We start from the raw sequence: 25724 nt of genomic DNA on the forward strand, positions 1-25724 counted from the left end.
CATTACTTTGCAAACAAAGGTCCATCTTGTCAAAGCTATGATTTTTCCAGTAGTCATGTATGGATGTGAGAGTTGGACTATAAAAAAAGATGAGCACTGAAGAACTGATGCTTTTGAACTGTGGTGTTGAAGAAGAGGCTTGACAGTCCATTGGACTGCAAGGAGATCCAACCAGTCTATCCTAAAGGAAATCAGTCCTGAGTATTCATTGGAAGGACTAATGCTGAAGCTGAAGCTCCAAAATTTTGGCCACCTGATGTGAAGGACTGATTTACTAGAAAAGAACCTGATGCTGGGAAAGATTGAAGGTGGGATGAGAAGGGGAAGAAAGAGGATGAGATGGTTGGATGGCATCACTGACTCAATGGACATGCATTTGGGTAAGCTCTGGGAGTTGGTGATGGACAGGGAAGACTGGTGTGCTGCAGTCCTTGGGGTCACAATAAGTCGGACACAACTGAGCGACTGAACTGAACTGAGCTGAATGGTCTAGTGATTTTCCTTGCTTTCTTCAATTTAAGTCTGAATTTGGCAATAAGGAGTTCATGATCTGAGCCACATTCACCACCCAGTCTTGCCTTTGCTGACTGTGTAGAGCGTCTCCATCTTTGGTTGCAAAGAATATAATTAATCTGATTTCATTATTGACTATCTGGTGATATCCATGTGTAGAGTCATCTCTTGTGTTGTTGGAAGAGGGGGTTTCCTATGACCAGTGCATTCTTTTGGCAAAACTCTGTTAGCCTTTGCCCTGCTTCATTCTGTAGTCCAAGGCCAAACTTGCCTGTTACTCCAGGTATATGTTAACATCCTACTCTTTAATTCCAGTCCCTTATGATGAAAAGGACAGCTTTTTGGGTGTTAGTTCTAGAAGGTCTTGTAGATTTCCATAGAACCGTTCAGCCTTAGTTTCTTCAGCATTACTAGTCGGAGCATAGACCCAGATAACTGTGATATTGAATGGTTTGCCTTGAAAATGAACAGAGATCATTCTGTCATTTTTGAGATTGCACACAAGTGCTGCATTTCAGACTGTTTTGTTAACTATGAGGGCTACTCCATTTCTTCTAAGGCATTCTTGCCCACAGTAGTAGATATAATGGTCATTTGAATTAAATTCTTCCATTCCAGTCCATTTTAGTTCACTGATTCCTAAAATGTCAATGTTCACTCTTGCCATCTCCTGTTTGACCACTTCCAATTTACCTTGATTCATGGACCTACCATTCCATGTTCCTATGCAATGTTGTTCCTTATAGCATTGAACTTTACTTCCATCACTAGTCACATCCACAACTGGGTGTTGTTTTCACTTTGTCTCTGTCTCTTCATTCTTTCTGGAGCTATTTCTCCACTCTTCTCCAGTAGCATATTGGGCACCTAGTGATCTGAGGACTTCATCTTTCAGTGCCATATCTTTGTGCCTTTTCATACTGTTCATGGGGTTCTCAAGGCAAGAATACTGAAGTGGTTTGCCAGTCCCTTCTCCAGTGGATCATGTTTTATGAGAACTCTCCACCATAACCCATCCATCTTGGGTGGCCCTACACAGCATGGCTCATAGTTTCATTGAGTTAGACAAGGCTGTGGTCCATGTGATCAGTTTGGTTAGTTTTGTCTGATTGTGGTTTTCATTCTGTCTGCCCTCTGATGGATAAGGATAAGAGGCTTATGGGAGTTTCCTGATGGTAGAGAATGACTGTGGGGGGAAACTGGGTCTTGTTCTGATGGTTGGGGCCATGGTCAAGAAATCTTTAATCAAATATTCTACCGATGGGTGGGGCTGTGTACTCTCCGTGTTCTTTGGCCTGAGATCAAACTATGGTAGGATTATTGAAAGTAATGGCACCTTCTTTTAAAAAGTCTATTTTCCCAGTTCTGTGGAAGTTCTATAAACAAATCCTACTAGCCTTCAAAGTCACATTCCCTGGGGGTTCTCAGTCCCTCTCCCAGATTCCCAGGTTGGGAAATCTGTTGTGGATCCTAGAACTTTCTTAACAGTGCAAGACTTTCTTTGGTAGAATTGTAGATATGTATATGTGTGTGTGTGTGTGTATATATATATATATGTATATATATGTGTATATATATATATATATATATATATATATATATATGTATATGTATGTATGTATCAGTTCAGTTTGGTTCAGTAGCTCAGTCGTGTCCGAATCCCTGTGACCCCATGAATTGCAGCACACCAGGCCTCCCTGTCCATTACCAACTCCCAGAGTCCACCCAAACCCATGTCACACATTTAGAAATGTATTTCACAGATATAATGACATTTGTAAAAAATGGACAAATGGTTCATGTGTGAAGCTACTCATTATAGTACTATTTGTAATAGAAAAAAATTCCATCAGGAGGAGACTGGTTGAATAAACTATGGAAGATAAACAACAGAGTATCTTGCAGGTATAGAAAGGGATGAGGATAATCTATATAGAGTGCAATGAAATGATCTCCTAGACATATTGTTAAATGAAAAAGAAAATCAAGGTCGAGAAAAGCAAGCTACCATTTACCTAAATATGAAAGAGTAAAGTTGGTCCAAGTACACACACATACATATGTGCTTATATTACAAAAAGAAACAATAGAAGGATAAACCATAAAACAAAAATTAAAACAATAATGGAGAGGAGGGGACATACCTAAAAGAAGAAGGAAGGAATACGTTGGATGGGACAAGCATAGAACTGAGAATTTGGGAATATGCATTGTTTTATAGATTAGGCTTTTATTTTTTTTAATTTTATTTTATTTTTAAACTTTACAATATTGTATTGGTTTTACACAATGATATAACAAGATTAAATTGAAAATAAACCAATTGTTTAAAATTTAAATGAAACAAGTCAACCTAAAATGAAAGAGAGAGAGAGAGAGAGAAAGAAGAAGATGATGAAGAAGAAAAAGAAGAAACTGAAGGGGAAGAAGAAAGGTGAGGGGAGGGGAGAAGAAAGAAGGGAAAGGAAAGAGAAGAGGAAGGGAGAGGAAGGAGGATGTGTGTGTGTGTATAATGCTATCATCATGACTGAAACATAGTAAGTCTTTAATATACATTAGGTATTGTTCTTATCGGAGGCATTTCTTTATCATGAGCACTGGAATAAAAAGACCTGGACCTCACTCCTCCGTTGTTCACTTGCTAGACAAGGGAATGATGAGACCTAGCCAGCTAGTATTTATTGGGAATCAACCATGTGTCAGTCATGCCTCTTTATTTTATTCATAAATTCAAACAATATTTAATGAGCAACTACTCTGTGTAATGATGCTATTCTAGATGTTGTGACTAAAATGAATCAATCAGAAAAATTCCTGTATAACAATCCCAAGTTGTACACTCTCATCTATGTTTCACAAATAAGCAGGGTTGAGGTACAGTGGTGTATCACAACAAGTGACCCATCCTGGGAAAACTCTTCCATAATCAGAGATACTAGGCTGCAGTGGGTGCAACATGGTCAGTTGTTCAGTCGTGTCCAACTCTTACTGGCCCCATGGACTGTAGCCTGCCAGGCTCCTCTGTCCATGGGATTTCCCAGGCAAGAATACTGGAGTGGGTTGCCATTTCCTTCTCCAGGGCATCTTCCCAACCCAGGGATAAAACCTGCCTCTCCATGTATTGGAGAAGGAAATGGCAACCCACTCCAGTGTTCTTGCCTGGAGAATTCCAGGGACAGGGGAGCCTGGTAGGCTGACATCTATGGGGAGGCACAGAGTCAGACACGACTGAAGCAACTTAGCAGCAGTAGCAGTGCCACCTGGGATGCAAGGGGGATTCCAAAGCAACATGTATCCAGTCCAAAAAGACTCTCTGTCCTGTGAGTCTGAAATTTCTCCCCGACCGAGAGACATGTGGCAATGGTGTATTGGTGCAATGTGATGGTTCAGTTCAGTTCAGTTGCTCAGTCGTGTCTGACTCTTTGCGACCCCATGAATTGCAGCACGCCAGGCCTCCCTGTCCATTACCAACTCCCGGAGTTCGCCCAGACTCACGTCCATCAAGTCAGTGATGCCATCCAGCCATCTCATCCTCTGTTGTTCCCTTCTCCTCCTGTCCCCAATCCCTGCCAGCATCAGAGTCTTTTCCAATGAGTCAACTCCTCACATGAGGTGGCCAAAGTACTGGAGTTTCAGCTTTAGCATCATTCCTTCCAAACAAATCCCAGGGCTGATCTCCTTCAGAATGGACTGGTTGGATATCCTTGCAGTCCAAGGGACTTTCAAGAATCTTCTCCAACACCACAGTTCAAAAGCACCAATTCTTCGGCGCTTAGCCTTCTTCAAAGTCCAACTCTCATATCCATACATGACCACAGGAAAAACCATAGCCTTGACTAGACGGACATTTGTTGGCAAAGCAATGTCTCTGCTTTTGAATATACTATCTAGGTTGGTCATAACTTTCCTTCCAAGGAGTAAGCGTCTTTTAATTTCATGGCTGCAGTCACCATCTGCAGTGATTTTGGAGCCCCCCAAAATAAAGTCTGACACTGTTTCCACTGTTTCCCCATCTATTTCCCATGAAGTGATGGGACCAGATGCCATGATATTTGTTTTCTGAATGTTGAGCTTTAAGCCAACTTTTTCACTCTCCTCTTTCACTTTCATCAAGAGGCTTTTTAGTTCCTCTTCACTTTCTGCCATAAGGATGGTGTCATCTGCATATGTGAGGTTATTGATATTTCTCCCGGCAATCTTGATTCCAGCTTGTGTTTCTTCCAGTCCAGCGTTTCTCATGATGTACTCTGCGTATAAGTTCAATAAGCAGGGTGACAATATACAGCCTTGACATACTCCTTTTCCTATTTGGAACCAGTCTGTTGTTCCATGTCCAGTTCTAAGTGTTGCTTCCTGACCTGCACACAGATTTCTCAAGAGGCAGGTCAGGTGGTCTGGTATTCCCATCTCTTTCAGAATTTTCCACAGTTTATTGTGATCCACACAGTCAAAGGCTTTGGCATAGTCAATAAAGCAGAAATAGATGTTTTTCTGGAACTCTCTTGCTTTTTCCATGATCCAGCGGATGTTGGCAATTTGATCTCTGGTTCCTCTGCCTTTTCTAAAACCAGCTTGAACATCGGGAAGTTCACGGTTCATGTATTGCTGAAGCCTGGCTTGGAGAATTTTGAGCATTACTTTACTAGCGTGTGAGATGAGTACAACTGTGCGGTAGTTTGAGCATTCTTTGGCATTGCCTTTCTTTGGGATTGGAATGCAAACTGACATTTTCCAGTCCTGTGGCCACTGCTGAGTTTTCCAAATTTGCTTGCATATTGAGTGCAGCACTTTCACAGCATCATCTTTCAGGATTTGAAATAGCTCCACTGGAATTCCATCACCTCCACTAGCTTTGTTCATACTGATGCTTTCTAAGGCCCACTTGGCTTCACATTCCAGGATGTCTGGCTCTAGGTCAGTGATCACACCATCGTGATTACGTGGGTCGTGAAGCTCTTTTTTGTACTGCTCTTCTGTGTATTCTTGTTACCTCTTCTTAATATCTTCTGCTTCTGTTAGGTCCATACAATTTCTGTTCCTTATCGAGCCCATCTTTGCATGAAATGTTCCCTTGGTATCTCTAATTTTCTTGAAGAGATCTCTAGTCTTTCCCATTCTGTTGTTTTCCTCTATTTCTTTGCATTGATCGCTGAGGAAGGCTTTCTTATGTCTTCTTGCTACTCTTTGGAACTCTGCATTCAGATGCTTATATCTTTCCTTTTCTCCTTTGCTTTTCACAGCTATGAAATGTGATGGTATCCTACCTCAAAAAGTGCACTGGTCTGGGAGTGTCCTTTCCTTTCCTCCACAACTCAGAGACTTCTTTCCTCTAATCTAGATGCATCAGAGACCTGGCTCAATCCCTTACATCCCCTAGACAGGATCAGGTAAGAGTATTGAGAGCCAGAGAAGAACTAGATAAATCACACAGACCAAAATCACAACCACAAAGACTCTGAAATTTAAATTATTAGAACCAGACTCACAAAAGTAGACTATGATCTGTGTGATAAACACAAACAGGTAACTGTCTGCTAAAATAAAAGATTTAAATAGAACCCTGAATCTCCTAATTGAGAAAATGTCCAAAATGTGAAAGAAAAATCTCCTGTCAAAACAAGAATCAGGGAAATGCAATGTGAATAAGAAATGGCAATCACTGACATCAATACTTAGATGAAACAGATGTTGGAATAACCTGACAAGGATTTTAAGGCAGGCATCAACAAGCAATCACAAATTTTACTGAGAGAAAAGAAAAATTAGAAAATCACAGCAAAGAAATAGGAATTATAAAAATATGTAATTTTACATAGAAATTCTAAAAATAAAAACAGAAATAAATCTCACTATATGAAGTCAGTAGTAGTGAGGAGATGGCAGATAATAGAATCACTGAACTTGAGGACAGAAAAACAGAATGTATGCAATCATGGACCTGTGGGACAACAATGAAAGTTCAAACAATTATATTATCAGAATTTCATGAAAATAAAAGTAAAATATGTGACTGAAAATATTTTCAAAGAAATAAATGTTAATACTTCACAAATTTGGCAAAACAGCTACTGATTCAAGAGGATGAGAAATTCCTAAATAGAGTAAGTTTAGAGAAATGCAAACCAAAACATATTGTAATGAAATTTCTAAAGACTAAGAAAAAATCTTAGAAGTAGCTAGAAATAAATGACACCAACTAAAGACAATACCAATAGAAATGACAGGGGTTTTCTAATTGAAGTTATGCAGGCTTCAATGAAGAGGTCAATGTTTCTCAAGTGCTGAAAGAAAAAAAAAAACTGTCATAAGTGCAAATTCTGTATTCAGTGAAAGTATCCTTCAGGAATTAAGAGGAAATAAAGATATTCTGAGGCAAAGGAAAACTAAAAGAATGTGTTTCTAGTAGATCTATTCTTAAAGAATGGATAAATTGAGTTCTTCAAAGAGAAATAAAAATTCAAACAGAAAATAAATGATTAAATTATAGAAGAAGAAATTCTGGAGCATCAAGAAGAAAATAAGAAACATTGAAAGAGCAAAAATATGGGTATATACAATCAACTGTCCTCATGAGTTTTATAAATTGTGTTTATTGGTTAAAAGAAAAATCTCAAAATTATCTGATACTCATAGCAATGATATTTGTAAGTGAGAAAGTAAAGGAACCTAAGTAGAATGAATGTTTCCATACTGTATTCAAAAAATGATAAAATGTTGATACCAGTGGAGAGTGTTAATTCACATGTGTATAATACAGTAAATCCACTCTAAGTCCACTATATACAAATGAATTCCATTCTGAGAGCATGTTCATTAAGTCCAATTTGTTTGTAAGTCCAACGAAGTTAGCATAGGTACCCAGTTGGCTATACAGTAGTGTACTGTCATAGGTTTATAATACTTTTCACACAAATAATACATAAAAACAAAAAATAAAGAGAACATTTTAAATCTTACTGTATATAACCTTGAAAAGTACATTAGTACAGTGCAACAGCTGGCACACAGGTGTTGGCATCTATTGAATGGGCAAGATTTAATGACTGGAGAGGGAGAGGAGGTGGGAGATAGTAGAGATAAAGGATTGTCAACAATAGGAGATGGAGGGCAAGCTGCAATTTCACTCACATCTGACACTGATGGAACACATACTTGTATCTTTGAAAATTCACAACTTGAAGGTTCAAATGTAGGGGACTTAGTATACCCATAATGATGTCAAGGAAAACTATACAAAATTATCACAAATAAATCAAGATGGAATCCTAAAAATTTGTTCAAGTAATCCACAGGGAAGCAAGGAATGATGCGTGGAAGAACAAGAAACATAAAAAACAAATGGATAAAATGGCATACTTAGGGTCTAACATATCAACAGTTACTGTAAATATAAAAAAATTAGTACACCAATTAAGAGCTGAGATTGGCACAGTGTATACAATAAACACTATCAAATTGCCCTCAGTAAGAATTTCAGGGATGGCTTCAAGATGGTGGAGGAATAGAATGGGGAGAGCATCTTCTCCCCTACAAAAGATCACCTCTCCCACATCAAAAGATCATCTCCATGTGGAACAATTACACCCAACAACTTCTGAACACTGGCAGAGGACCCCAGATGTCCAGAATGGCAAAACAATCTCCTCAGAATGAAGGGTTATGTCTTCTGTGCTGTGTAGCCTGAGAAGTCTTGATGCCACTGTAAGAGGTTAGGCCTGAACCCCAGAGGCAGTAGACTCAACTCCAGTTCTTTGAACCATCAGAGAACCCCCAAAGCCATGGAACATTAATAGATGAGAGCCCACCCAAAGGCCTCCATACCTACACTGAGACAAAACTCCACCAAGAGCCAGCAAGCTCCCAGTGCAGCGTGCCCCATTCCAATCCTCCAGCAAAACAGGAACACAATGCTGAATATTAGCAGACAGGGTGCCCAAAGCCATAGCAAACCCATAGACACCCCAAAACTCACTACTGGACACTGCAAAGCCCTCCAGAGAGAAGATATCCAGTTCTGTCCAACAGAACACTGGCACAAGTCCCCCCACCCATGAAACTTTCACAAGGCACTGGTCCAACCCCACCCATGGGCAGCAGACTCCACAATTAAGAGAAACTACCACCCTCCAGCCTGCAGAAAGGAGAACCTAAACACAGAAAACTAAACAAAGTGAAAAGACAGAGAAATACACAGCAGATGAAGGAACATGGAAAAAACTCAGAAGATCAAACAAATGAGGAGGAGATAAGGAATCTATCTGAAAAATAATTCAGAATAATGATAGGAAAGATGATCCAAAATCTTGACAACAAAATAGAGGCATGGATAAATAGTTGGAGGCATGGATTGAGAAGATACAAGAAATGTTTAACAAGGACCTAGAAGAATTAATGAAAAAACAGTCAACAATGCAATAACTAAGTTTAAAAATACAGTGGAGGGAACCAACAGTAGAGTAATTAAGGCAGAAGAATGGATAAGAGAACTGGAAGACAGAATGGTGAAAATAAATGAAGCAGAGAGGAATAAAGAAAAAAGAATAAAAAGAAATGAAGATAACATAAGAGACCACTGAAACACCATTAAGCACCCCAACTTTTGAATCATAGATGTCCCAGAAGAAGAAGATAAAAGGAAAGGGCATGAGAAAATATATGAGATTATAACTGAAAACTTCCCTAAAATAGGGAAGAAATACCCATCCCAAAAGCCCAGAAAGTCCCAGGCAGGATAAGCTAAAGGAGAAACATGTCAAGATACATATTAATCAAACTAACAAAAATTAAAAACAAATATTAAAAGCAGTGAGGGAACAGCAACAAATAACACACAAGGGGATCCCCATAAGGTGAATGACTGAATTTCAACACAAGCTCTGCAGGCCAGGAAGGAATGGCAGGAATACTTAAAGTGATAAAAGGGAGAAATTTACAGCCAGGATTACTCTATTCAGAAAGGATCTCATTCAGATGTGAAGGAGAAATCAAAGGCTTTACATACAAGCAAAAGCTAAGAGAATTCAGCACCACCAAACCAATGCTTCAACAAATGATAAAGGAACTTCTCTAGATAGAAAACACAGCAAAGGCCTATAAAAACAAATCCAAAACAAAATAACAAAATATAAACACAATATTAAACTGAAAACAATAAAGTAAATGGTAATGGGGTCATACATATCAATAACTACCTTAAATGTAAACGGGCTAAATGCTCCAAGAAAAAGACATAGATTGGCCATATGGATATAAAAACAAGACTCCCATATATGGTGTTTACAAGAGATTCACCTCAAATCTAGGGACACACATAGACTGAAAGTGAGGGGCTGGAAAAAGATATTCTATACAAAAAGAGATCAAAAGGAAGCAGAAGTAGTAATACTCATATCAGATAACATAGACTTTAAAATAAAGACTGTTTTAAGAGATAAAGAGGAACACTGCATAATGATCAAGATATCAATCCAAGAAGACAATTATAAATATATATGCACCCAATGTAGGGGCACTTCAATCCATAAGGCAAATGACAACAACTATTAAAGGGAAAATTGACAGCAACACAGTAATAATGGAGGCCTTTAATAAATACTCCACCCACACCAATGGACAGATCATCTAGACAGAAAATTAATAAGGAAATACAAGCTTTAAATGACACATTGGAGCAGTTGGACCTAACATATCTACAGGGCATTTAATCCAAAACCAATAGATTTCACTTATTTTCTCAAGTGCACATGGAACATTCTTCAGGATAGATCACATCCTGGACCATAAATCAAGTCCTGTTAATTAAAAAAACAACAACAACAACAACAAAAACCAAATCATTTCAAACATCTTTCTTGATCATTATGCAGTAAGATTAGATATCAACTACAGAAAAAAAGACTATAAAAAACACAAACACATGGAAGATAAACAACACAGTTCTGAAGATCACTGAAGATATGAGAAAGTAAATCAAAATATGCATAGAAACAAGTGAAAATGAAAACACAACTACTCAAAACCTACAAGATGCACTAAAAGCAGTGCTAACAAGGAAGTTCTTAGCAATACAAGCTTACCTCAAGAAGCAAGAGATACATAAAGTAAACAACCTAACATTACACCTAAAGCAACTAGAGAAAGAAAAACAAAAACAAAAAACCAAAGTTACTAGAATGAAAGAAATCAGAAAGATCAGAGCAGAAATAACTGAAAAAGAAATGAAGGCAGCTATAGCAAAGATCAACAAAACTAAAAGCTGGTTCTTTAAGAAGATAAACAAAATAGACAAACCATTAGCCAAACTCATCAAGAAAAAACATGGAGAAGACTCAAATCAATAAAATTAGAAATGAAAACAGAGAAGTTACCACAAACAAATCAGAAACAAAAAGGATCATAAAAGACTGCTACAAGCAACTATATGCCAATAAAATGGACAACTTGGAAGAAATGGGCAAATTCTTAGAAAAATATAGCCCTCTAAAACTGAACCAGGAGGAAACAGAAAATATGAACAGACCAATCACAAGCATGGAACTCAAAACTGTAAACAAAACTCTTCCTAACAAACAAAAGCCCAGGACCAGATGGCTTCACAGTTAATTTATACCAAAAATTTAGAGAAGAGCTAACACTTATCCTACTCAAACCCTTCCAGAAAGTTTCAGGGTAAGGAAAACTGCCAAACTCATTCTATGAGGCCACTATCACCCTGATACCAAAACCAGATAAAGATGACACACATGCAAAAAAAAAAAAAAAAATACAGGCTAATATCACTGTGGAACGTAGATGAAAAAATCATCAACTAAATTCTAGCAAACAGAATTCAACAACATATTAAAAAGATCATACATCATGATCAGATGGGCTTTACTGCAGGGATACATAGATTATTCTATATATGCAAATCAAACACTGTGATATGCCATGCTAACAAATTGAAAGATAAAAACAAGATGATCATCTCAGTAGATGCAGAGGAAGTCTTTGACAAAATTCAATACCCATTATGATAAAAACTCTCCAGAAAGTAGGCACAGAAGAAACATACCTCAACATAATAGAGACCATATACAACAAACCCATAGCAAACACTATCCTCAATGGTGAAAAACTGAAAGCATTTCCTCTAAAATCAAGATGAAGGAGCCACTTTCACCACGACTATTCAACATAGTTTTGGAAGCCATAACCACAGCAGTCAGAAAATTAAAGAAACAAAAGGAATTCAGATTGGAAAAGAAGCAAAACTTTCACTGTTTGCAGATTACATGATTCTCTACATAGAAAACCTTAACAACACCATCAGACAATTACTAGAGCTAATCAATGAACATAGTAAAGTCATAGGATATAAAATTAATACACAGAAATCCCTTGCATTCCTATACACTAACAATGAAAAATCAGAAAGAGAAATTAAGGAAACAATTTCATTCACCATTGCAACAAAATGAATAAAATACTTAGGAATAAATTTATCTAAAGAGAACACCTATATACAGAAAACTATAAGACACTGATAAAATAAATCAAAGATGACACAAACAGAGAGACACACCATGTTCTTGGACTGGAAGTATCAATATAATGAAAATGACTATACTACCCAAAGTAATCTATATACTCAATGCAACCCCTATCAAACTATGAACTGTACATCTCACAGAACTAGAACAAATAATTTCACAATTTGTATGGAAACACAAGACATTTTGAATAGGCAAAGCAATTTGAGAAAGAAGAATCGAGCTGGAGGAATCAACCTTCCTGACTTCAGACTATACTACAAAGCTACAATCATCAAGATAGTATACTACTGGCAAAAACCCAGAAATATTTACCAATGGAACAAGATAGAAAACCAGAAGATAAATCCATACACCTATGGACACCTTATCTTTGACAAACGAGGCAAAAAAAAAAAAAAAATACACTGGAGAAAATAGTGTCTTCAACAACATCATCTCATACTGGGCAGAATGCCACCATCAGAAAGTCTACAAACAATAAATACTGAGAGGGTGTGGAGAAAAGGGAATCCTTTTACACTGTAGGTGGCAATGAAAATTGATACAACCACTATGGAGTATAGTATGGAGATTCCTTGAAAAACTAGGAATAAAACTACCATGTGCCCCAGCAATCCCAGTACTGGGCATATATTCTGAGGAAACCATAACTGAAAAAGACACATGTACCCCAATGTTCACTGCAGCATTATTTACAATTGCTAGGATATGGAATCAACCTAGATGTCCAGATTAATGGGTAAGGATAAGATAAGGATAAGGATAAGATAAGAATGGATAGCAACCTAGATGTCGTCAGATGAATGGATAAGGAAGTTATGGTGCATATACACAATGGAATATTACTCAACTATAAAAAAGAACACATTTGAGTCAGTTCCAATGAGGTGAATGAACATAGAGACTATTATACAGAGTGAAGTAAGGCAGAAAGAGAAAGACAAATATATATTAATGCACATATATGAAATCTTGAAAGATGGTACTGACAATCCTATGTGTAGGGCAACAAAAGAGACACAACATAAAGATGAGACTTTTGGACACAATGGGAGGTGAGGTGGGATGATTTGAGAAAATAGCACTGAAATATACACATTACAAATGTGAAATAGATAGCCAAGGGGAGTTTCATCTATGATGCAGGGGATCCAAAGCTGGTGCTTTGTAACAACCTGAAGAGGGGTGGGTAGGGAAGCAGTTGGAAGAGGGGTTCAGGAGGGCAACGATACACATATGCCTATGGCAAATTCATGCTGATGTATGACAGAGGCCATTACAACCTTATAAACTAATTATCCTACAATTAAAATAAATTAATTAATTTTAAAAATAATTTCTTAAATAGGAGTTTCATTTCTTAAGAAATTAGAAAGGAAGAAAGTATCATGAAAAATTTATATTGAAAATTTTGTTTCCTAATGGGGAAACAAAGAAAACATGTTCAAATGATCATGTCCGCCCAAATTCTTTTCCTGCTAACTAGTTTTATAACAAGAAAAATATTGATGTTCTTAATTAATTTTACCAAGCTAACACAGTTCTGATATAAAATTTGAGGCACAAGGGCTTCCCTGGTGCCTCAGACTATAAAGAATCTGCCTGCAATGCAGGAGTCCTGGGTTCGATCCCTATGTTGGGAAGATCCCCTGGAGAAGGGACTAGCTAACCACTCCAGTATTCTTACCTGGAGAATTCCATGGACAGTGGAGCTTGGCAGGCTACCATCCATGGGGTCGCAAAAAGTCATACACGACTGAGCAACTAACACTTTTACTTCATTTTCAGCATAGTGCTGATATCAATTTTGATGCTGATAGTGTACTTATTTATTATGCTGCTACTGCTAAGTCGCTTCAGTCATGTCCGACTCTGTGCGACCCCAGAGACAGCAGCCCACCAGGCTCCCCCATCCCTGGGATTCTCCAGGCAAGAACACTGGAGTGGGTTGCCATTTCCTTCTCCAACGCATGAAAGTGAAAAGTGAAAGTGAAGTCACTCAGTCGTGTCGGACTCTTAGCGACCCCATGGACTGCAGCCTACCAGGCTCCTCCATCCATGGGATTTTCCAGGCAAGAGTACTGGAGTGGGTTGCCATTGCCTTCTCCAACTTATTATTATACTTATTTATAAATAAGAGTACTTATTTATTATAAATAAAATATTAACATAAAACATAAGAGGGCATTTAACCCAAAATCACAATAAAAAATGCCTTATCCTGGGGATGGAAGATATTTTAATTTTGGAATTTATTAATATAGGTTATCAAATTAATATATCAATGATACAGTCATTAAATAGTCAAGAAATAATGACAAAATGAAATAAAATTAAAAATCACTTCTGATTTTTAAAAATATTATACATTATATAAAAGATTTTTAAAATACTCCATATTCTGCTATATGTATTTCTAGTCAGGTGCCCTACATGAGTGAAGGATGAATGATAAACAGTGAGTAGAATAGGAAAACAAAAATTCAGAAACAGTTCACAACACTGCAAATAAACAAACACCAAAAGGTGATATTTTCCCCTATCAAATAAAAAAAGGAAAAACAAAACAAAACAAACTCCTCTCATGTTAGTAATGTAATGTGACAAAGGAAGACATAAAATAGATGATAGACACATACATTATTTATGCTTGGTTAGGTTTCTGGGATATACTAACTCCATGCACTATTGACAATAATTGTAATTATAGTGGAAATTAGTAAAATAAAGAAAAAAAAGTGTTATCTGCTAATATATTACAGGATTCTTAAAACTGAATGCATTATTTAGATTGACCATTTTACTTCTAAAAATGTCCTGCTGGAAGAGTGTTGCTCTTCTCTAAAGATTTATTTACAGTGATGTTTACAGTTCATCCTGGAGAAGGAAATGGCAACCCACTCTAGTATTCTTACTTGGACAAGTCCATGGGCAGAGGAGCTTGGTGGGTTACAGTCCATGGGGTCACAAAGAGTTGGACACGACTGAGTGACTAACACTTTACAGTTCATATGAGTGAACTTAAAAACTAAATAAAATAAATTATAAAAATAAGATTGTGTCAGATGCTGTTAGCTTCTTATCCAAAATTCATTGCTCATTTTCTTCCTTATTAACATAACATTTATTTAATTCTGGGTGGTAAAGTGACCAGTCTCAAGAACTGATTCTTTTTTTTTTTCTAATTTTATTTTATTTTTAAACTTTACATAATTGTATTAGTTTTGCCCAATATCAAAATGAATCCGCCACAGGTATACATGTGTTCCCCATCCCGAACCCTCCTCCCTCCTCCCTCCCCATACCATCCCTCTGGGCCGTCCCAGTGCACCAGCTCCAAGCATCCAATTGGTCTTATTCTGTTATGGCAATCTCATTTTTGTTTGCCAAGTACTCATGTCCTAGCATCTGATGCAATTTTGAGATACTTATAATGCCCAACTCTGGTTAATATGATACAAAAGATTCAAAAGGAAATCTGTTGGGGAGCTTCTAGGAAAACGTGTGTGTGTGCTAAGTCACTTCAGTTGTGTCCAACTTTTTGCGATCCTATGGACTATAACCCACCAGGCTCCTCTCTGTCCGTGGCATTCTCCAGGCAAGAATACTGGAGTGGGTTGCCATGCCCTTCTCCAGGGGATCTTCTCAACCCAGGGATCAAACCTTTGTTTCTTCTGTCTCCTGCATTAGGCAGGCAGGTACTTTACTGCTAGCGCCACCTTCTCCCCTTACAATATTAAGCTGCTTTTTCCCCTGCCCCTTCTTCCTAACTGACTATGATGTAAGGATGTAATGCTTTCAGTTATGGTAACCAAAAGACCACAAGCATGAGGAAAAAATAGCAAGGTGCCCAGGATGTTGACAACATTCTGCCCAACCAACACCAAGGTTTCTTGCTTCCAGATTTTATTACATAAGTAAACGTGTTTATGGTTCAAATCAGTTTTAAGTTTTATGTTATTTTTAACTTAGTACATCCTAACTGAATAAAAGATTGATTTGCCCACAGCAAAGCTGGGACTCAAATCCATGTGCATCTGTCTCATGTTTATTTTTACTGAACCACTGTGACTTTAAGCAAGACACATATCCTCTTTGAGTCTTAGTTTCATCATCTAAAATGGGGTTTATAATACCTTCTTGGTGGGAAAGACAGCCAAATGAGATAATGCACATGAAAGCTCTTTATAAAGCACAGACTGCTATACAAGCACAAGCTATTTATATGTAAAGTTGTTGGAAGAACACAGTATTGCAGTTAATTCATTTTTTTCTGAGCTTTATAGTAGTGCTAAAACAAATTACAACCAAAGAGATGATTAGACACTTCATCATGGGCTAATTTTGAGAGTTTGGTAACAAATAACAGTTTGACAGAAAGACCTGTTTTTTCCCCTTGGAGAAGTTTGGGTTTGTAAATATGGGTGACTTATCTAATACCTTGTTCTTATAAAAGTGCTGAGACTTCTGATCATGAAGATCAAGGTGATATTTAAAATAGATTTTATCAAGCCAAGCAGCTTATTCCATTGGGTCCATCCTAATGTCCAGCATGACTGAACTCTTGGTGATCATTCCTTGGTCTTGAGATCCCTTATAAATCATGTGGGTACCCCACTGTGGTATAGAATGTTATGTGTAGAGGAGTTAAAATTAGAATTAGTGCTTGTTTCTTGATATCCCTGGACCTTAGTCTCTATTTGCAAAATAGGTAGAAAAGAGGCAGGCTAAATAATTACTACATTTTGTTTCAGTCAGGGGATCATGTCACTCTCCAACCTGTGAAGTGAAGTGATAGTTGCTCAGTTGTGTCCTACTCTTTGTGACTCTTGGACTGTAGTCTGCCAGGCTCCTTGTCTACGAAATTCTCCAGGCAAGATTACTAGAATGGGTTGCCATTCCTTTTTCCATAGGATCTTCCTGATCCAAGGATCAAACCGGGGCCTCCTGCATTGCAGGCAGATTATATACCATATAAGCTACCAGGGAAGCTCAAACCTAAAACTCTCTGAAGGATTCCTGGTGCACTTAAAAAAAAATTTCTCAACATAAACTTGAAGAGTCCCCATGATTTGGCAATATCTCTCTCTGAGACTTCATTATGTACTACTCTGTCTCTCACCCAACAATCATCAGCTGTACTTACATTCTTCCTCTTCTTTGAACATTCCTAGTTCACTCTCACCTTGGAACTCTGTAGTAGTTCTATCCTCTTCCCAGAAGGCACCTCCTTAAAAAGGCATTCCTGTACTACATGATAGGAGCTAACCAGTCATTCTGTATAAGATCACTGTAATTTAATTCTTGTCATACTTCCATATCTATGTATGTATCTTTTTCACTGTTTCACTAATTTACTTATGATTGATTCATGTGGAGGTTTGACAGAAAACAGCAAAATTCTGTAAAGCAATTATCCTTCAATAAAAAATAAATAAATTTAGAAAAAAAGGTAAGGTTGGTGAAGGCAAAAAATTTTGTTTTGCCACATCCACAGTGCCTAAAACCATGCCTGCCAGTTTGTAGGTGTTTAAACTATCTCCCAAAAAAGAAATGAAAACAGGCAAAATGGTTGTCTGAGGAGGCCTTACAAACACTGTGCAAAGAAGAGAAGCACAAAGCAAAGAAGAAAGAGAAAAATATACCAAACTGAATGCAGAGTTTCAGAGAATGGCAAGGAGAGATAAGAAAGACTTCTTAAGTGAACAACGCAAAGAAATAGAGAAAACAATAGAACTGGAAAGACTAGAGATCTCTTCAAGAAAATTAGAGATACCAAGGGAATATTTAATGCAAATGTTAGTCACTCAGTCATGTCTGACTCTTTGCGACCCCATGGACTGTAGCCTACCAGGTTCTTCTGTCCATGAGATTCTTCAGGCAAGAATATTGGAGTGGGTTGCCATTCCCTTCTCCAAAGATGGACACAATAAAGGACAGAAATGGTATGGACCTAAGAGCAGCAGAAGAGATTAAGAAGAGGTGGCAAGAAAACACAGATGAACTATACAAAAAAGGTCTTAATGACCTGGATAACCTCAATGGTGTGACCACTCACCTACAGCCAGAGATCCTAGAGTGTGAAGTCAAGTAGGCCTTAGGAAGCATTAGTAGAAACAAATCTAGTGGAGGTGATGGAATTCCAGTGGAGCTATTTCAAATCCTGAAAGATGATGCTGTTAAAGTACTGCACTTAATATGCCAGCAACTTGGGAAAACCCAGCACTGGCCACTGGACTGGAAAAGGTCAGTTTTCATTCCAATCACAAAGAAGGGCAATGTGAAAGAATGTTCAAACTACCACACAATTGCACTCATTTCACATGCTAGCATGGTAATGCTCAAAATAATTCAAGCTAGGCCCCAACAGTACATCAACTGAGAACTTCCAAATGTACAAGATGGATTTAGAAAAGGTAAAGGAACCAGAGACCAAATTGCCAACATCTGTTGGATCATAGAAAGAGAAAGGGAATCTAGAAAAACATCTACTTCTGCTTCATTGACTATACTAAAGCCTTTGACTGTGTGGATCACAACAAACTGTGGAAAATTCTTAAAGATATGAGAGTACCACACCACCTTACCTGCTTCCTGATAAACCTGTATGCAGACCAAAAAGCAACAGCTAGAACCGGACATGGAACAATGAACTGGTTCCAAATAGGGAAAGGACTACATCAAGGCTGTATATTGTCACCCAGCTTATTTAACTTATATACAGTCAGGTCAGTTCAGTCACCCTGTCATGTCCAACTCTTTGAAACCTCATGGACTGCAGCATGCCAGGGTTCCCTGTCCATCACCAACTTCCAGAGCTTGCTCAAACTCATGTCCATTGAGTCAGTGATGCCATCCAACCATCTCATCCTCTGTTGTCCCCTTCTCCTTCTGCCTTCAATCTTTCCCAGCATCACAGTCTTTGCCAATGAGTTAGTCCTTCCCATTAGGTGACCAAAGTACATCATGTGTACAGATATACAGAGTACATCATATGAAATGTTGGGCTGGATGAAGCTTAAGCTAGAATCAAGATTACCAAGAGAAATACCAATACCCTCAGATATGCAGATGACACAACCTTAATGGCAGAAAGCAGAGAGGAACTAAATAGCCTCTTGATGAAGGTGAAAGAGGACAGTGAAAACACTGGCTTAAAACTCGGCATTCAAAAAACTAAGATTATGCGATCTGGTCCCATTCAGTTCAGTTCAGTTCAGTTGCTCAGTCGTGTCCGACTCTTTGCGACCCCATGAATTGCAGCATGCCAGGCCTCCCTGTCCATCACCAACTCCGAGTTCACCCAAACTCATGTCCATAGAGTCTGTGATGCCATCCAGCCATCTCATCCTCCACTGTCCCCTCTTCCTCCTGCTCCCAATCCCTCCCAGTATCATAGTCTTTTCCAATGAGTCAACTCTTCGCATCAGGTGGCCAAAGTACTGGAGTTTCAGCTTTAGCATCATTCCTTCCAAAGAAATCCCAGGGCTGATCTCCTTTAGAATGGACTGGTTGGATCTCCTTGCAGTCCAAGGGACTGTCAAGAGTCTTCTCCAACACGACAGTTCACAAGCATCAATTCTTCAGCGCTCAGATTTCTTCACAGTTCAACTCTCACATCCATATATGACTACCAGAAAAACCATAGCCCTGACTAGATAGACCTTTGTTGGCAAAGTAATGTCTCTGCTTTTCAATATGCTATCTAGGTTGGTAATAACTTTCCTTCCAAGGAGTAAGCGTCTTTTTTTTTTTTTTTATTCTTCCAATTTTATTTTATTTTTAAACTTTACATAATTGTATTAGTTTTGCCAAATATCAAAATGAATCCACCACAGGTATACATGTGTTCCCCATCCCGAACCCTCCTCCCTCCTCCCTCCCCATACCATCCCTCTGGGCCGTCCCAGTGCACCAGCCCCAAGCATCCAGCATCGTGCATCGAACCTGGACTGGCAACTCGTTTCCTACATGATATTTTACATGTTTCATTGCCATTCTCCCAAATCTTCCCACCCTCTCCCTCTCCCACAGAGTCCATAAGACTGTTCTATACATCAGTGTCTCTTTTGCTGTCTCGTACACCGGGTTATTGTTACCATCTTTCTAAATTCCATATATATGCGTTAGTATACTGTATTTATGTTTTTCCTTCTGGCTTACTTCACTCTGTATAATAGGCTCCAGTTTCATCCACCTCATTAGAACTGATTCAAATGTATTCTTTTTAATGGCTGAGTAATACTCCATTGTGTATATGTACCACAGCTTTCTTATCCATTCATCTGCTGATGGACATCTAGGTTGCTTCCATGTCTTGGCTATTATAAACAGTAAGCGTCTTTTAATTTCATGGCTGCAGTCACCATCTGCAGTGATTTTGGAGCCCAGAAAAATAAAATCTGACACTGTTTCCACTGTTTCCCTATCCATTTCCCATGAAGTGATGGGACCAGATGCCATGATCTTAGTTTTCTGAATGTTGAGCTTTAAGCCACCTTTTTCACTCTCCTCTTTCACTTTCATCAAGCGGCTTTTTAGTTCCTCTTCACTCCAGTCCCATTGCTTCATGTCAAATAGATGTGGAAACAATGAAAACAGTGACATATTTTATTTTCTTGGGTTCCAAAATTACTGTGGACAGTGACTGCAGAAATTAAAAGACGTTTGCTCCTTGGAAGAAAAGCTATGACAAACCTAGCCAGCATATTAAAAAGCAGAGACACCACTTTGCTGACTAGGTTCATATAGTCAAATCTATGGTTTTCCAGTAGTCATGTATGGATGTGAGCGTTGGACCATAAAGAAGCCTGAGCACCGAAGACTTGATGCTTCTGCACTGTGGTGTTGGCAAAGACTCATGAGAGTCCCTTGGACAGCAAGGAGATCAAAGCAGTCAACCTTTAAGGAAATTAACCCTGAATATTCACTGAAAGGACTGATGCTGAAGCTCCAATACTTTGGCCACCTGATGCAAAGAGCTGAATCATTGCAAAAGACCCTGATGCTGGGAAAGATTGAGGGTAGGAGGAGAATGGGGTGACAGAGGATGAGATGTTTGGATGGCATCATTGACTCAATGGATATAAGTTTGAGCAAACTCAGGAGATAGTGAAGGATAGGGATAGGGAAGCCTGGTGTGCTGTAGTCCATGGGGTCGCAAAGAGTAGGACATGACCTAGTGACTGAATAACAATGAACAAAACCAGTAAGTGATTGCTGAATTAATAGACAACTGCAGAAAATATGTGAGTGTGAAAAAAATCTGCTGGCTGTCTGCTCCCAACCTTTGTGTCCTCAACTTCAGTCTCAATTTAATACCACTCTCAGTTTCTGGGATCAATGGGGACCTGAAGCAGAAACAATAATGCAGCTCTGCAAATCAGGGTTGAGTATATAATTCCTGCCTTGTGGGTTGTTTTGTTACCAACTGGGATTCTAGACCCTTCCTAGTTCCCCATCAGTGAATCCTCTCTTGCAGTTTCCTCAGTGGCCCAGTTCCTCTATACAGAGGCCACATTTCAGCCTACTCAGTTCTCTCTTTTCCATTCCCAAGACTTGATAGCTGGCTCCTGAACCCCAAATGAGTGGGTCTTGCTTTAGTTGACATATGTCTATAATACTTAACAGCCTTCTTAAGCCTTTGTATTATATATCTCCTCTTGAGATACTCCATTATCTCATGGAATCCTCACCTGCCTCTGATGCTGCCAGGTTGAATTCTTAATGGAACTGTGAATGCTATTGTCATAATCTTTGGATTTCATATGTTTTATTTGCTAACCCTATTAGCCACAGATTGGGTTGACTCTCCTAATCTTGGACTTTCTTGGTTGCCAGTTCTGCTTTTCTAGGATGTAACAGAAATAAGTATCCTGACCAGGGGTACTTACCTTGGAGAGCTCTTGTCCAGGTCCACACAGTTGGCAAGTGACACACCGTCCCCATTGGTCCCAGTACTCATTTTCTTGGCAATCCATGGTGGGAAGGCTATGGGCACAGAATACAATTATGGAACAAATGGAAAGGATCTCAAGGCAAGTAGTGGCTTCCATCTTAGTTGGTTTATGGACCTCTTAGTCTATTCTCTGGACCTGGGTTAGAAGGTTTGAGGAAGCCAAATCAAAACAGCTAATGCCTAGATAGCACTAACCATGTGCCAAGAAGTCTTAAATGGTTTAAATGTAATAATTCAAGCTTTAAAACAACCATATCATAAATTATTATTAACCTAATTTTGAATATGTGAAAAATGAGACATAAAGGCCAAGGAATTCACCAATGTTCATACAGTTAGTGGTTGTAACACTTGCTGAACTGGAAAGAAAATGATAAGACAAGGAGCTGGTATCTGCCTAGAAACTAGAGTATAGCCACAATCTCTCACATGTTACCAGCTATCAACAGTTTTGAAAGCACTTTCATACTCATTATATTTGATCCACATAACATTCATGTTGCAAGCAATAGAGATTATTATCCCTTTGTGGATGAGAAAGCTGAAGCATGGTTCTCTTTTGCCAAAACTGTCTCAAGTACCTTTGAAGACAACTAGCTGTCATTGCTTCTGTCCTTGGAAGCGTGGGAGGGGAGAATGATCCAGCTTGAAGAAATGTCCTGGTACATCAAAGTGCAGAGAAAAGGAAACACTACTCACAGGTTTCAAAATACAAATGGTATAGGGCACTGGCACTAGCATTGGTCAAAGAGTTGGGAGATATCGGTTCTATCCTGGATACAGGTTTGTTGAGGACTAATAAGCTTCCTCAGGATATGGGACTTTCAGGGTTGAAACTAGGACAGTCTCAGGTAAACTGGGATGGTTGGTCAACTTACTTGGCTCTTCTTTCAATCTATGATTCTGTATGAGTCACTTTATTTTTTCTGGCTTCAGTTACTTAATCTGAAGAAAGGGGTCGGTACGTTCCTTACCTACCTTATATAGTCCTTGGAATGATTAAATGAACTAAGGTCCATCAAAGCATTCTGAAGGATTTGAGAAGTTATACAAAATAAGATAGAGTTGAGTATATAGAGAGGTAATTTTCTACAAAGATGAATTTTACTGTAAGTAACTGATACATGGGGCTTGCATTGCTCAAAGAGAAAGGTGGGGTGAGGTTCTTTTGTTCACTCCTTAACCTCATACCACGGTGAACTTAAGGTGGTTTCTCAAAGTATATAAAATCCTAAATGTGTACTTCCAGTCAGAAGAGAGGAGAGTGTGTATGTATAACTTGTGCTAGATACCATCATTCCTCCCTTTAAAAGTCCCCAGTAGCAATGGAGTAAGTTTTCCTGTCTGGGATTCTTGCTTGAATGTACCTTTTCCCACGATCAACTGGGCCATTCTTTCCCATTTCTTAATTCAGAACAAAGTAGACTACAAAATCTATTTTTTACATAAGCTTAAGATGCCCCCGTCTGTTGTTTTTATTATTGACCCATAGTGTCAGCCTCAGTAGGCACACTCCCCTCCCTACCCCGCATCATGTCATTAGGAACAAGAACTATCAGTGGTCTCACAGCTCTCATGACAAGATAATTAAGTGTCATGGGCACAGGGCCAGAATACTGGTCTGGGCAACTCCCCTGTATCCTATTCTTGCCCACAAAAACAGAAAATCATTGGCAGGAGCCAAAGAGCAGTCATGCCCTTATGATAAGCTCCCAATATAGGCATCTGAAATCTCCATAGCATCTGTTTCTGCCCTTTGGGTATCTGAGACACTTTATTATATTTGGTATCCAGAGCCCCTTCCATCTAATAAATGTCATGTGGCATGAATCTTAATATGTCCCTCTAACCTTGGCTTTGAGACCTGTGAGTAGGCAAGTTAGGTGTATGGCCAAATCCCCATATCAGGCTCCAGGGAACAAACATAGGGCTTTTTTTTTTTTTCCTTCTACTTTGTCAAACTGTTTATCCCAAGCAAGCAAATTAAACTGTCTTTCACAATAAGTTTAACAAATTACCTTTTTTAAAGAGAAGCCACAATGACTCTGATCTGTTATGAAGAGGTCATGGCTATGAGTAAAATTGTCTAATAATGGTTAAATTATTACCAAGGGACAAACTCAGGCCTTATGTCAAGTTCTTCCCTGTGGTCAGCAGTGTCCTGTAGTACATGTACTGCCTTTTTATTTTAAGAGAAGGTGAAAGAGAATAACTAAGTTTTGAGAAAATCAGAGCTACTCTGAGGTGCCCTATAACTGCAGCTAGACACTCTTCCAAAGTATCCCAGAAGATACATCTGAATCCTCCAAACTGCTGTATAAGTCAGCAACATAGATGGATCTATAAAATTTTGACATATGTATGGATGTGTGCTAAGTCACTTCAGTCATCACTGACTCTTTGCAACCCCATGGACTATTGCACACAAGGCTCCTCTGTCTCTGGCATTCTCCAGACAATAATACTGGAGTGGGTTGCCATGTCCTCCTTCAGGGGATCGTCACGAACCAGGAATATAACCCACAGTTCCTGTGTCTCCTGCATTGCAGGCAGATTCTTTACCATTGAGCCACCAGGGAATATACTCATACAAATGCTTCCAGATAAAGATAAAAAACCTTTTCATTACCTCAGCAGACTCTCTCATACCCCTTCCCAGTCAATGCCATTTCCTTCTCTGAAGTAATTTCTATTCTGACTTCTATCACCATTATTAGTTTAACCTGTCCTTGAATGTCATGTAAATTTGATTCATATGAGAGCCTTCTTTTGTTTCTGGCTTTCTTTGCTCAGTACAACATCTGTGAGATTTACCCATGACATTGTGTATAGCAACATTTATTCCTTACCATTGCTGTATAGTATTCCACTGTTTGGATATGCCATAATTTATTTTATGTGTGTTTTTTTTTTTTTCTTTTGGTTGATGGGCATTGGGCTGTTTCTTTCTTTTTTTTAATTTTATTTTTAATTTAAATTTATTTATTTTAATTGGAGGCTAATTACTTTACAATATTGTATTGGTTTTGCCATATATCAACATGAATCCACCACGGGTGTACACATGTTCCCCATCCTGAACCCCCCTCCCACGTCCCTCCCCATACCATCTCTCTGGGTCATTCCAGTGCACCAACCCCAAGCATCCTGTATCCTGCATCAAACCTAGACTGGTGATTCATTTCTTATATGATATTATACATGTTTCAAAGCCATTCTCCCAAATCATCCCACCCTCTCCCTCTCCCACAGAGTCCAAAAGACTGTTCTATACATCTGTGTCTCTTTTGCTGTCTCGCATATAGGGTTATCATTACCATCTTTCTAAATTCCATATATATGCATTAGTATACTGTATTGGTGTTTTCCTTTCTGGCTTACTTCACTCTGTATAATAGGCTCCAGTTTCATCCACCTCATTAGAACTGATTCAAATGTATTCTTTTTAATGGCTGAGTAATATTCCATTGTGCATATGTACCACAGCTTTCTTATCCATTCATCTGCTGATGGACATCTAGGTTGCTTCCATGTCCTAGCTATCATAAACAGTGCTGCAATGAACATTGGGGTACACGTGTCTCTTTCAATTCTGGTTTCCTCAGTGTGTATGCCCAGCAGTGGGATTGCTGAGTCATAAGGCAGTTCTATTTCCAGTTTTTTAAGGAATCTCCACACTGTTCTCCATAGTGGCTGTACTAGTTTGCATTCCCAACAAC

General features: G+C 38.6%; 1 protein-coding gene across 3 annotated transcripts in view; it reads right to left on the minus strand.

Moving 5' to 3' along the window:
• The window catches only part of EDA2R (ectodysplasin A2 receptor), an 89168-nt gene that overhangs the window by 49889 nt on the left and 13555 nt on the right, over nt 1-25724 (minus strand). For all 3 annotated transcript variants that reach the window (XM_027534704.1, XM_027534705.1, XM_027534706.1), the window contains one exon: nt 21941-22037. In XM_027534704.1, coding sequence (XP_027390505.1) covers nt 21941-22027 — 87 coding nt within the window. In that variant the 5' untranslated portion in view covers nt 22028-22037. The remainder of the gene's footprint in view (nt 1-21940; nt 22038-25724) is intronic.

Source organism: Bos indicus x Bos taurus, chromosome X (assembly GCF_003369695.1).
Source record: "Bos indicus x Bos taurus breed Angus x Brahman F1 hybrid chromosome X, Bos_hybrid_MaternalHap_v2.0, whole genome shotgun sequence".
NCBI lineage: Eukaryota > Metazoa > Chordata > Mammalia > Artiodactyla > Bovidae > Bos > Bos indicus x Bos taurus.